Below are 14,631 nucleotides of genomic sequence, written 5' to 3' on the forward strand. Positions count from 1 at the left end.
CTTTTGTGCCACATTCCTTGATTTTCTAAGGGCCATGCAAAAGCTTTACTTCTTGTTAAAATGGTATGAGACAGCACACTCCTGGCACTCCAAACAATGCCTCAGAAAGTAGACTTCCCAGCCACAGCTACCTGCAGTAACACGCTTACTGATGCTTCGTGCAAACACTGCTGTAATTCCCTGATCACTGCAAGGTCATGTCCTGTTGAATTTTAGAAAATCCTTTGAAACCACCTATCACATTTTTTGCCAGTTTCCTCTTGTTCACATACTGTATTTTCCTCTGGATAAGGCTGAGAGGAAAGCTAAAGTTTTAAGGGGAGAGGAAGGAAAAAAAAAGGCAAAACCACCCAGGCTGCCCTTAAAGAGACAGAACATCATTTGTCAGCTGCAAAGACAGATTTATAAGTAGAGGGCCCCCTCTGTTCCTTTAAGGCTGCAAAACAGATGGGAAGTGAATGGACAGTCAAAGGGTCAAGAAAACACATGGGAGGTGCTGCTTGTATGCTGTATGTATGTTCCCAGCAAAAGAAAGAGGTCAAGATTGTAACTGCATGGCTGGGTGCTGGAAAGGCCTTTTCTTTAAGCTGTTACAAAGACAAACGCCGTTCTTCATCCTGCTGTCAAACCGCTATAAATATTGTTTGTCAAGAGAGTTTCAGCAGCTAGAAGTTTTTTTTTTAAAAAGACTGAGCAGGAGGATGAATCATATGAATGATTCTTAAACAATTAGCTCATTAGAGTAATAAAAGCACTGCAGAATCCTGAAAAGTTTAAATGGAATTTATAATAGTTCATATAGTAAATCAATCCATCATTAAGAATATACAGCCTTTAAAATGCAAGCTTGCAAAATGTAGTTGGCATGGTCATTAGGTACCAGTAGTTTGACTCAATGAAGATGCTAGCTGATGCTACATTGTAGTAGCTGTCCTTTAATGTTATATTTCTTATATGTCTTGCAATCTACCATGACATTTGAATTTGCATCCAGTTTGATCTCCTTTTCCAGGACCATAACAGAAGAAAACATCAAGGAGCCTGTTGCCTATGAAGATACAGTTTTGTTTTCCCTGTTGTAGGCAAATCCACCTCTTAAACAGGAACAGCTCACCTCCAAATTGTGTATTTAGCCTGATGTAGAAACAAAATAAAATTAAGAAAAAAGTCTTAAGACAGAAAAAAACCCCAAGGTTTTTTTCACAGGTGCCATCACTGAAGTTACTTTGTTGTAAGTATTACTATATTAATTAGTAATCCCTTCATAGCACACCTGAGCAAAGCTGTCAGCTGCCTGTATGAAACATTATTACAGTATTACATTTACTTCACAAGTTATTTTTGCAAGCTACTGAGCACTGCAACAATATTTAAGCATTACTAAGAATGATGTTTAGCCCCAGAAATGGGAACTGTGTATTGTGCTGTTGAAATAGTAGATTACTAATCAATGTCTTGATCTATAGCTGCTCCAGATTCACTGGTGAGAGCTCTCAGTTTAACTGAGAATGGCTTTGGCCACATGTTTGCCCCCTCTTTGGTGGAATAGAACAGAAGCTGGCTGTGCTTCTTGGAGCAATCCCTGGGGCTCCTCAGGCTGGTAAGCATGAAATCCTTCTGTCTCTGACAGAGCATTTCAGAACTGAGCTATGGGGCTGAAGCAAAACTGACAATTATACAGACTACTGACTTTAAACAACAGACATTTCCATGAGCTATTCATCAGTTTTGCTTGTCTACAGAAAGGAAACTAAATATTACCAAACTGTGATGTGAGGTCACAAACTATTTCTACACTGTCATTGAGGTTAGCCAATGTACCAGTGATCATTACCCTGTATTAAGTTGCAAGTTTATGAGTGTCACAAGGTCTGCAGTATCAAGGTAGGACTTGGGCATCTTTCAGTCCTCTATTTCCGTCTCAGATTTTTTTAATTAAAACTGCTCTAATAACTCAGTCTTTCAGAAGAACCTGGCTGTGTTGCTTACTGGACAGCTGGAAGGAGCTTAGTAGCATAATGACAAGGCAACCTTATAAAACAATCTCATCCTCTGAATCTCATATTTATGGATAGAGGAAGATTGAACATCCAAATCAAAACTGTTAAAAGAGAACGAATCAGAATACAGCGATACTCATTATTTTGTGTGCAAACAGTGGAAAGCCTAGAGGCAAACCAGAAATACTATCCCAATGATTCATCCAGTGATGTAACAAAATATGAACTTCTCCTTATGCAGGAAAGATACACACAGCAAAGATGATAAATTACTTATGTAAAGGCTACTGTAACCTTAAGGCTATGAAACTGTAAAAAGATTTTAATGTAAAAAAATAACTGATATATGTTGTTTCTCCACCCAAAAGAAAGTATACTCAGTAATTAGTTAGATAATGAATAAATATGCCATCATGACTATTTAAGTTAAAGTCTCTCTAGAAAATGGCAGAAAATGAAGTGGTGATTAGATGAATTTTTAGATAATAAGAATAATGTTTAATAGTCAGAAACTTAAGTCACCATATCCAAATTGTTCTTTTTTTCTTTGCTATCATTCCTATGGGCAAAGCGGAGTCTACTACAACTGACAAAGTGTAACATACGTAACACTGATCTCTCCAGCTTTTGAAAATGGGAATATTACATTCCACAGCCCCATAGTACTTTAGAACAAAAGCATGTATTTGTCCATTTACAAGCCAGTAATTTATACCAATAGTAAATCTCTCCATGATAAGTAAATCTCTTCATGATAAGTACTTAAATTTTGATTAATAAGTACCCTTCCAAGGAACCAGTACTAAAGAGAAGATTGTGCCCAATTAGATGTTTTCATCTTTGCATCATTCAGAAAATCTGAGGAAAAAAATAAATTCAGCAGACAACACCACAATGACCCTCAAGTAAAAAAGACATGGGTCTAGAGTAAGATTAATAGGAATTAAACATGTCATTATTCATGTAGCAGTTTATCACTATTTTTCAATGTCAACTTTAAGTGATAGGCTTCTTTGAGTCAGTGAAAAATGTGGTGAACTTTGTATGGATCCGTTTTAGGACCTGGACATCAGTGCCTAACTCTTCATCAATAACAAAGAAATCACAGCAGACAGGCTTTGGTCATCTGGGATTCTTAAGTTAAGTAAACCATCACTCCATCACAGGATGTCTACAAGTGATGTATGTTCTCCCTTGAGGATTACTTCCCTCTGTGAGAAGATGCAGCTTTCTAAGGCACTTTCTGCCATGACACAAAGCAGGAACTACCTTATCTGCACTTTGACACACAGACCATCCTACACATTCTTCTGGTTTTAATTCATTAGTTTCATGCTGCTGCCCCAAAACTCAAGAGAAAAAAAAAAAAAAAGAACACTTATCCAGTGTCTTTCACATCAAAGCACACTTGCTTGGGTTGATTTCTTAGATTATCTACATGGAATTAAAAACATGATAGTCATGCAAAAAGAATTAATTCACATTCTAACAGGAAGTGTGCAAGTCTATTGTGAGATATTGCTTTGGTTCAAAATTAGAGGAAATTGAAGACACAAGCATACAGACTGATTCCAAGCACAAGTTCCTGCATCATGGAGCACCAGGACCTGTACAGAGCTCAAAGGGAGCACAGGAGTCATGCTGCCACCAGCACAAGCTTGAACTCGTTAAGAAACAGACAGCCCACACTTTGTGACTGATTGAGATTTGGGCAGAAATGAATGTGCTCTAAATGACAAGCAATCCCTGATAAGATACAGGCTATAGTAACGTCCTCAGGGAAGCTGCTGGCAGGGGACTGTGAAGATAGCAGCTACCCTGCACATGCTTAGCAGAAGTTGGAGATCTGTTTGGTGATTCCCAGAGGGAAATGGCTGCCCTGTGTCTGTCTGAGCAGATGGCCACACCATCTTCCTGGTGTCATATTTTGACAGCCCAGGATGAGATGAGTGAGTGCTCCTCACTGTTCTGACCAGGTTAAAGGAGAATGAGATAAAAGCAAGACTGCTGACACCTCTGGAATTGTCTTACAACTACGAAGCAACCATATTTTTACTTAAGCAGCTTCTAAAACTCCAATATTTAGGCACTGTGGAAGAAATAAGAGCACAAAATAACCATAATTCTTCAGTTTCTAATAAAATTACTCCTCCATTTGCATTTCGTAAGATGCTTTCCTCTTTCCTATATCTGTCTTTGGGCAGCAGGGATGACATTTGGGTACTACCTTAGTATCTTGAAAACCATACCTTTTTTCTGTATCTTGTAAACACTGGTTCTGTTTTAAGGACTACTAACCACTGCCTTTTGAGCTGTTTTGTCTGCCTCTAGTTTCTAGGGGAAAATGACTTATGATCTGCTTATTTGAGAGATCTTTCCCCCTACAGCTGAGCTTTGCCCCTATGAAACACTGTGACCTTTTAAAAAGAAGTTAAAGCTCATAATAGAAGAGCAAATGGAAGCAAACGCTTTAGAAAGCCAAGTTAAAGCCTGATTTTAAGGAGCACATTTAATCAACAATGTCATGAAGGACAGGGGTCAAATCAAAGCACGATTGGCAGTCATCTGAAGGAACTGAAATTTAATTAGGCTACAGTAACGACCACAGTACAGGATTACTTTCACACAACATTTTTGTTCTGCAGCTAACAGCAATGAAAGAAAAAATGTAACCATGGAGCAAGTAATTATATGCAAAGTACTCTTCACAGATTTTATCCCAAACTTTGCATAAATGCATAACAAAAAAAGGGGACTCCCTTGGATTCAAACCATTCTGTTACACAGAACAGACACAACAGAACCCACTTAGCAAATCACAGGAACTTCAGGTCCTGAGTCAGCAACTTGCATATGGAAGTGCCAACCTTAGCCTTCTAACTCCATTAAAATGGCAAGTTTATTATATGCCTATATGATATTAAACCATTAATTCTCCAAGCTGGCAAATGGCTTACATTCAACAAGAGAAAAAGTAAATAAAAAATTTAATGCTGTGACTTCAAAGCAATGACTTTAGATATAAAACTTAAAAGTATTTTACTGGAACTCTGGTTTGTTTAGTTTTTATATGTTTAAGTCTTTACAAGAAAATAATTAAGTTCTGAAAACTATTACATTTCATTGCTTACAAACGTATGACAGAATTGAAACAAATGGACCTAAGCTGTATTTTCTTCATGTGAGGGCTTACTCCTCAAATGTTTCAAAAAGCTTTTGTGCAGAATGTAGTCTCAGCTAGCCCACGACACCTGTACAGGTGTCAGCATTACTGACAAATGAACTTGGAGGCTGATCCATTCACATTCATACCTAGCAATTTCAGGATCAAGTTTCCACAGGCATTCCCACCTCCTGCCAATGACTCTCCCATGCACATGGTTTTACTTATAATTTGGTGAAGAACTGGGTTCTCTTTTCCAACTTGTGAGGACACAGAATATTGGATGAATAGTATGCTGACCTAGGAAAGATGCTGTGTTTTGTTTATCCTACAGCTTTGCAACATTCATCATTTTGCTGTTCAAAAGGACTAAAAGGAGAAGAAATAAATGAAGATAGGACATACGCATTTCTTTTGGGTCTGTGAGATTTCAACTCTGCTGAAGTCATGGCAAAACTCCTGCTGCCTTGCCTGAAGGTTGGATTCACCTGGAGCATTCAACACCTAAGTGCACCATCTAGCATGCTTTAGATGCTACTGCAATAGGGAGAGATGGCACTTAGCTTTAAGATAAGACACTGGAAGATCCACTTCCTTCTGAAATGATTAAAGGATTCAGTTCTTAACAGTTTTTTCTTAATAAAGCTTACTAAACTAGTACTTTCCATGCAGCTGCTAACCAGAAATGTGCAGCTGAGAAAAAAAAAAATGACCATCCTTTCCAAACTTCATAAATTATAGTCATACAAACAAACCAGAAAACCCTGAGGGGAAGTGGAAAAAAAAGAGGGACAAGGACAGGTAAGTGCATCTTCTTCCTCCTGGAGGCGGGAGGGGAGCCCCGATAGGAGCAGTGTCCCCTCGGCGGCCGCTCAGCGCCACCGCGCGCTCGGCACCGGCGGAGCTTGGCGGCTGCTCTGGCCCCATGCAGGAACTCAACATTTTCAACAATTACCATGTTACAAACAGTCTATGCAAATGTAACATTCATCCACATGCTATCAGGTATTTCTGCTGAAATTACTAATCTGGCATTTCTGTTAAAAATAAAAACAGCAGAAAATACATTATTCATGGTGAAATTGAAGTCTTTCATCTATGTATTATTTTCTTTTAAAAAAAAAGTATTGCCCAATACTGAAGAACATAATTCAGATACAGTTCTAGGGATGATGTGACTTCAAATAATTGTCTTTTATAAATAACCAACCAAGCTGGAATTTTAAAATACACGTAACATTTAAAACTTTCATTAATTTCCGAGGCAGTGTTCAATATCATTCACTTTGGAAAGTTTAACACAAATACAGGAAAAAACAATAAGAACTTGCAAATACTGCAAAAGATCACTGATAAAATTAAAATATATATATATTGACTCATCCAATTCCAAAGGTACTGTAGAAATAAAGGGTAATTAATATCTAAAAAACAAAAGCAAGTGGAAAGATTTGTGTAGAGCTGCACACACTTGTGTGTAACAGCTGCAGGAATTTGAAGGGACTGAGTTGCCACCATTAGATTTTCCCTCCAGCCTGAAGCAGTGCCTTAAAGCCTGCAATACAAACAGGGAAGTTGCCAAGAGGCTTTTCTGTGAAATTCTCCTTTTAAAATATTAATGTTTACCATTATACTTTAAGCTCCTTTTATCCCATTTCACTTCTTATAGAATACAGAATATTTAAGATACTGATATAGCTATGCAAATACTTAGTTGTGGGGAATACAAATTTCAAATCAAAGTACTTTGTCCTTCAGCCATGAGCAAAATCAAGATGCAGGTGCCAAATGTAAAGTAAATGTAATTCCTCTGATTTCTGGTGAAACTGTCCAAGTCAGGGCTGTGTTCCTGAAATGCCAGACAACTTTGGTGAAGAATTTCCAATAAAAATAATGCCCCAGGGTTGTGAGGTAGCTTGTGAACAACTGCATTAAAAGAGGATGCTGAATAAGCCTACCGTATCCAGTTAGACATGTAAGAGACAGATAGCAAATCACTTGTTTCTGAATCTTCATAATAAAAATCCAAGAAACATATCTCAACTGCACCTACAGTTTTAAAACATGATAAGAAAATGAAATTATCATGGCTGTTACTTTTCACACAAGAACTTGGGAGTTGTAGCAGATAGACCACTGCAGCATCAGCTCACTGTTCAGTAACAGCCAAAAGAGGAAGCAGTCTACAAGAAATTACTGTAAAAAGACCAGAAAAAATGCAGACAGCATCATAACACAAGTGTATGAATCCATAATATAGATACATTTCAAGTATTTTGTGCAAGGTCTGCTCTTTCACCTCAAAAAGGCTTTAGTGGAACTAAGAAAGAGGAAAAAATTGGCAATGCTGACAGAAACCAGGAAACAATGTCCATGCAAAGAGCAACTACACCATGAGAACTTTTCAAGTCAGAAAAAAGAACATCAAGTGCAGGTAGCATACATGCCTGTGAAGTCATGAATGGCAAAAAATGAATAGAAAAAGATTACTGAATGTTTTTCACAGTGCAAGAACTAAGGAGAACCAAATGAAACTGGCAGGTGGCTCAGAAACAAACAAAAGGAAGTACTTTTTCTCACAATGTGTGGTTGAACCCTGGAACTAATTGCCACAGGATGTTGCAGATGCCAAAGTTTACATGAGTTCAAAAAGCAATTAGAGAAATTCACAGGAGGAAAAAAAAAATCCATGAATGCCTATTAATCACAAAGATATTACCTCAGGATTAGGAAATCTTGGAACCACAGATTGTGGGCTGCTGTGAGAGCATAACACGCAAGTAGTAGTGTATGCTTATGCTGTTCCCACGCCTGCTCACTGCCAGGGTCAGGACACTGGGATACATCAACCACAGGTGTATCTTTCAGCACAAGCATTCTTATTGAGTGATTGCATTTTAGGACAGTTTTGAAGTCAATTTTCCCAATTCAGCTATACATATTCTCCTCTGTCCCTTTTTGCATTTTATAAACCTTTCTTCTAAAAACCCTAACCTCAGAACTTCTTTATTTCCATAAACTAAGTAACCATTCACTGGTACAAGTATCATGACAATACTTACCTTAAGGAGTACACTTACGTTACATTTAAAGCATATTTCTGAAGAAAAAGCAACCTTCAGTACATTAAAAAATTAATAATTTATTTCAGAGATCTGTTTACACTCTTTAAAACACCTAGAATACAACCTGAGGTATGAACAGTGAGAAGCAGCAAGATTCAGGCATAAATGTCATATAAGAAATATTCTTATATAGAATTAAAATAACATTCAAGGCTGTGGAACGCAGACACCAAAACCTGCTCAAGTAAGTTTTGAGTCCTCTGTGAGCTCTCATCATGAGACTTGGTAACCCATGTTAGTAATAGCCACTAACCAATATCCTGAATAAAAAATAATACATTTTCAGTCCTTCAGCATTAAAAGACTGATATAACAGCAGTGAGACAGTGTTCCCATATAATCAGCATCAAGAGGAGGCAACCCAACCTCAGGTATATAAATAATTTACATTTGCAAGTAGAGTTTCTAATCAGGAAGTGAATCCCAGCCCCATATTTACAAATTTAGACTGGAAATTAGAAGTCTATTTGTAACCACCAGAAGAATGACATCCTGGAACATGTTTTCAGTGTCAATAGGGAGCCCCAATAAGTAACTGATGTGAAGATAGAGCTCAAGATATTCGAATCAGCTGGGTTATATAAACACAGCTGCATGGAGAGACTGGACTTTGTGATTCAGGAGATCCCTTCCTAATTAAAATACCAATACTTTATGAATATGTGTCACAGCAGTCAGGATTTTTTCCTTTAGGAGAGTCCTGAACTTTACTAAGTGCTACAAGAATGAAATTATAGCCATCTGAGAGTTCAATGCTCTATGCTATCAAAATCTGTCTCAGGGGTATAAAAAAACCTTCTGCACCATAGAAAAGCATTCTATTCACCAAGGAAAAGGCAAAGAAACTCCCGTTTTCTGTCATATTCCTATAAAAAATCACTCAGTAATAAAAGCATGCAGATCTGAGTACAGAACTGAGCAGTGGTAGTTTTAAAATCTTCCTACAGGTACAATAAAGCAGAACATGTCATCATACATTGTTGTGTACTGAATAACAATTATTTCTTTGGAATAATATGTGTGGGATCTGTGACCTCCTGAATTTAAAGAAATACAGTGCAGTGACATGTTTTTGCTACAAAGTAATTTATGAAATGCAAACTACACACTTGAAGCATTCATACCAGTGCGCTGACACCTCAGGTTATGAACACACACAGGTCTAGTCTTAGTTTACAAAATAATGACCTCAGCTGCCACTGCTTTGAAATGGGAGCCTATTACTGAGACTGGGGAAAAGCAAAGTTGACAATGCAAAAATTCTAAGTCAACTTCGGTGCAAAATAAAGGCATGTTAATTTAAACATCATGGGCATGTTAGAGTTTTTAAATATTGGTTTAAAACATGGAACACTTGAGGATAAATCAAAATCACCCAGGGTCACTCTAAATCAGTTTTTATGCAGGGAAAAACCAAAAAAAATCAGCATCAAGCATCAAAGCAATAATGCAAGCAGCACTGCTTGAGAAAGAGAACTTCCTCAATAAAGGTGTGCATCCTACTATGCAGCTACCATTTATTCTACCTCAACATACAAAGAGAGGAGGAGAACCTCTTACGCTGTAAAACACATTCTACCTACTCTACAAGACTGTTTACATAAAGGTTGATATAGGATTTCAAAAGCAAAACAGGATATTTGGAGAAAAATATGTACCTATCATGAAAATTATACAGTCATAGCAGCTGTTTCAGAGATCAGTCAAGAAAATCTAGGCAACTTGCCCTAGATCACCAAAACTCCTACTCACTATTGCAAAATATTACATTTTCTAAAGGACAACAAATACAGTTCACTAGTATTTCAATAACAATACTCCCAATAAGATAGTATTTTCAGTGTAGCCAAACCAGCACTATTAAAAATGAATCCTTAGATTTTGAGTTTATTGTAAGCAAAACATTTACTTTATATTACATTTTGGATGTAAAAAGTGAAAAATATGATTCATACTTAGGTAGTTAACAGCTATTGCAGGCTCTGTCCCACTGAATATAAGAATTGGATATAAGAACTTTCCTAATTACTTTGCTAATTAAAAGAGGAAACACTGATCACAATATTCATTTATTCTAAATTAAATATCCCAAGTCATATTTTAAGACAAAAATTAGTTTCTACATCAAACACAAAACAGAAGTCTAAGAAGGATGGTCACCTGTGATATGAACATGTAGATATTTATGTAACTATAGGAACTTCATTTATCACTAGCTTTTTTTTTCTTTTCCCTTTTGCACAGCACTGTTTTTTCCCTTCACAGACCAGGTGCACAGCTGGGGTTTAAGTGGCAGTCTCACAGAATGGCAGAACGCTGCCAAAAAAACAATGTCTTGTGCAAGACAAGGTCCATCAGCTAAAAGTCAGTCTAAACCCTACTGGATGTGCAGGCAGACAACAGGAGACAACCTCAACCTGGACCTGTCACTTTAAAAACATTCCTGTTTAAAAGCTTATTATATTAATCATAAAACCCTAGTGGTTTTTGAGCACTTTTGAGTTACCCAAAGCATTAAACTACTGTAATCCCTTAGGAAGGGGAATCTCCCTTTAAATATTACTCTGTTTTAACTACATTTTTTCAATATATTTATATAAGTGAAGTTACATCTACTGTAAATTATATTATCACACTATACTACCCATGCCCACCTTAGAATCAGTAAGATCTGACCATATTTAAAAAAGATCTGTATGATAAATGCCAGCACATGAACAACCCACATCACACTGAATATTCTCAATGACAGTGGTCAGAATTTGCTTTATTTCAAGCTCTTCCAAAACACATAGAGTGGATACTTACTGAGATCCTCTGCAAGCTGGACTCTCTTGCCAGTTAGAAGCATCACCTTTTTCTCATTGTCTTCAGCAAAATCTTCAAGCACTTCCTTTACATTCTTCTCCAAGCGCCTTACTGTAAAAAACCAAAACAATAAAGCAACCAGAAAAAAGTGAGTGGCAATACTTTTGCAACTCCAATGACCTAAGGAAAAAATTTTGGGAAGGTCTGTTGGAAACACAATATATTACCATACTTCATAATCTGATAAGAGAAAAGGCAAACTTCTGAACACAAAAACCCCTTCTTTTCTTAAGAATGGAAATTCTTTGAGAAAGATTTTAAATTTCAAAGGGTTATTTCCCCTCCAAGCAAAATTATTATTGGATGACTGTTTTAGGAGGAGTTAATTTTGAATTTCAAACCCTTCCACTGACTGAGCCTTACCTTCAGTGTTAGTGAGCTGCTGCCTCAGTGTATTTGCTGTAATCGCCAGCATTCGCTGTATTCTCCAGAAGAGGACAATGTCATTACATTCGAGCTGGAACGACAGAACTTGGGGTGTCAGACCTCTGATGTCCAGTGAACATCCTACACACACAAGAATCTCTTGTGACACTTTTAGTAGCAACTTTAACCTTGTGTATATATATCCAGACCTTGCACAAAAATCCCACAGAACTACTGGTGTAGGTAACAAGGAAACACATTAAAAATACTTCACAAGAACCCCACTGGCCTTATTTAATGGACTGCATCACCTTCATGTCTGCTATTTTCAACAGAAAGAGCTGTACCATGGGAAATCATGGAAAAACAATTTGCACAAACTTTATGCAGGCTGGGGAGAGTAACCTAATGCTCACTGGAACACCACTGATCATAGCAAATACACTGAGAGACAACAGCTGAGCTCTTGGCTATACCTCCCTGCCTGACAAATGCTTCTGAAGAAGGGCTGGGATAAGGGCTGTATTTGTTAATAACAGGAGAATCAGTTTCTACACCTGCAAGGATGGCAGGAGGGAGCATTAGGTTCACATTAGGACACCTTAAAAAAGACAGGAATATGATTAGGAGTTTAAGTGTCATGAAGAGGCAGCTCTCCATACTGTGATCTCATTCTCTCTTACAGGCAAAGGTATTTCTAAAGTAACAAAGATTTATGGCTTCCTGGCTCATTAAGAGAAAAACAAAGTGAGGAGCTCTACCTTTCCAGTAATTTCTCTTTGATTTAAAATATAATGGTAAGAAAACAGCATATTCTTTGTGTCGCTTGATGCAAACCATCATTTATTGCACAAGCTTGGGTTCACAAAATTGAAAAGTTTTTTTATAAAGACCTATTTGGAAACTCCATAGCTGTTCCTTTTTTTTTCCCATTGATCACACACGGTTCTAAGCATTAACTATAAACATTTACTGACCATAGTTTTCCTATAAATCCACAGGGACGTTTTCTGAATTTTTCAGTGTAAGTGAAGTAAATAATCAATGGGAAAGCAGGAGAAATGGCTATTCACAACACATCAACTGCTGTACACTACTGGTTTTAACCTTACATTTTCAATACAAGCTGATCAGAAACAGATGCTTAGGTCATGGCTGATACCTAGTGGTCATTTTACATAATTACCACCAGGATGGCATTTTATCTATTACAAGCCTCATGTAAAATGTATCTGAGATCACCAGCTATCTGGTCAAGCTACTTTGAAGTATTTTTAGATTTTTTTTTTTCAACTGAAATAGAAATATTAAGACAAAACACCAGTGTAGATTAAGAACATCTGATCCTCAATTTACCTCTGAGTCCACAAAATGCCTCTGATAATAATAGAAGCCTCTTCGACACAGATTGCAGTGGTTCAAAGCAGATTTCAGGAAGTATCTTCTATAAATTTGATGCCATGTGTCTTTAATCTAAGAAAAGATTATTTAAATTTGACTAAATAAATAAATACGTGCACTCACTATCGTGCTTAGATTAATGATTGCATTTAATTTTAAAATGTAACTCTAAATTCCACTGTTGCTATCATGTAACATATGTCTAAATATTTCTTAGCAATTTGTCTGCAACTGGGATATGATTAATGTGTTAGTTACACTTGGCAAACACTACAGATGACTTGTCAATTAAAAAAACCTACTCTTCCATGCACATAACTGAATGCTTAAAAATACAGTCTGCAGCCAAAACACGTTTAAATTATATACTACAAAACATTCCTTACATTAACACCAAGAACACATTTTTGAGTTGTACCCATTAATTTACCAATTAAACCAGATTAAAGCTTAGAAAAATATTTAATGGGTCTTACGTAAACAAACATTTATAACTTTCCTTGATTAGGCTTATTATGTTTCAATTCTTCAAAATTAAATATGTGTATCAAGATGCCTCCCTGGAAAACCCATAAAACATTATTAAGAAAGTCAGTTGCTTAGCTAGGAAAAAACTTCAATTGGCGCTCAATCCTCCTCATGCAGAGGATGTGGATCACTACTGTGACCTTTATAAAAAATGGTAAGTGCTGTACAGGAAAGGAGTAGCAGATACTACAAAAACTTTTCTTTCTAGAAGAAGTGCATGTATTAATGGCAGAAAAGTTGACAAGTTAGTGCAGAAAATATATCACTGCTATAGGAAATCTACATCTATTACCTACTAATGTCTGAATTCTCATTTATTTAAAATCTCACATTTAATTAGATAAAAGGTCTAATTTCACTTAAGGGCCTTTCACTGCAATGAGATATATCATTTTACAGAACATTTCAAATGTACAGTACAATCCCTAGGGACACTCGAAAAAAATCCTGCCTTTTCTAAGTATTTTCAAAAAAAATTTCTCTCTCTTCATTGTACCAATGTACTGCAAGCTTCACATACAACCACACTGAAAGCTTTAGAATACGCAGTATGTTTTTACTGTAACTTGCTCACAAAGGCCTTGATTACATCTGAACAATAATTTCTAACAAGCTTTGTTACAATGTAGGCAAGAAAGTCTGCTCAGCAGATTCTGATTCCAATCTAAATTGACAGATTCCAAAGTGCTGTACAGCCTTTGTCTGCCAGCCAACAGAAGTGTGTGAATTGCGTGCAAGCAGTCACTTAGTGTTTCATTTGGAAACATCTGCATTACAAACTCAGTATTCAGACTGAGTCTTTTCCTTGCCATCTAGAAAACAGTCAAGTGTTCACACGGGGCTTCCATGTGTCTTGTTACAATTCTGCATCTCACCAGACATGGATCCACTGCTACTCCTCTTGCTTCCAGATTCTTTCTGACAGTCGTCACTTCATCATTTGCCAGATAAGCTGGATGATCTTCACTGCACTTGATTAATTTCTCCAATTCATTTTTTGTTTCATTACGAATATTCTAGGATAGGAATGATTAGTTGGAATTTATTATTTATTAGAGACTCAGAGGTCATCAGCAGCTCCTCAATAAACACTTTATTTGCTTAATAAGCAAGGGCAGAAAAAAAACTTCTGACACTATTAGCTATTACTTTAAGTTACTTCAAAAGGAATTTATGCAGA

The 14,631-nt window shown here is 36.8% G+C and overlaps 1 protein-coding gene across 15 annotated transcripts in view; it reads right to left on the bottom strand.

The window, feature by feature from the left end:
- Positions 1-14,631, bottom strand: part of OPA1 (OPA1 mitochondrial dynamin like GTPase) — a 60,303-nt gene that overhangs the window by 17,942 nt on the left and 27,730 nt on the right. For all 15 annotated transcript variants that reach the window (XM_086843624.1, XM_086843626.1, XM_086843621.1 and 12 more), the window contains 4 exons: positions 14,327-14,467; positions 12,879-12,995; positions 11,520-11,613; positions 11,097-11,207 (listed from right to left, as the gene is read on the bottom strand). In XM_086843624.1, the coding sequence (XP_086699750.1) occupies positions 11,097-11,207; positions 11,520-11,613; positions 12,879-12,995; positions 14,327-14,467 (463 nt within the window). The remainder of the gene's footprint in view (positions 1-11,096; positions 11,208-11,519; positions 11,614-12,878; positions 12,996-14,326; positions 14,468-14,631) is intronic.

The sequence above is a fragment of the Cyanistes caeruleus genome, chromosome 10 (genome assembly GCF_971803275.1).
Source record: "Cyanistes caeruleus chromosome 10, bCyaCae1.hap1.1, whole genome shotgun sequence".
Taxonomy (NCBI): domain Eukaryota; kingdom Metazoa; phylum Chordata; class Aves; order Passeriformes; family Paridae; genus Cyanistes; species Cyanistes caeruleus.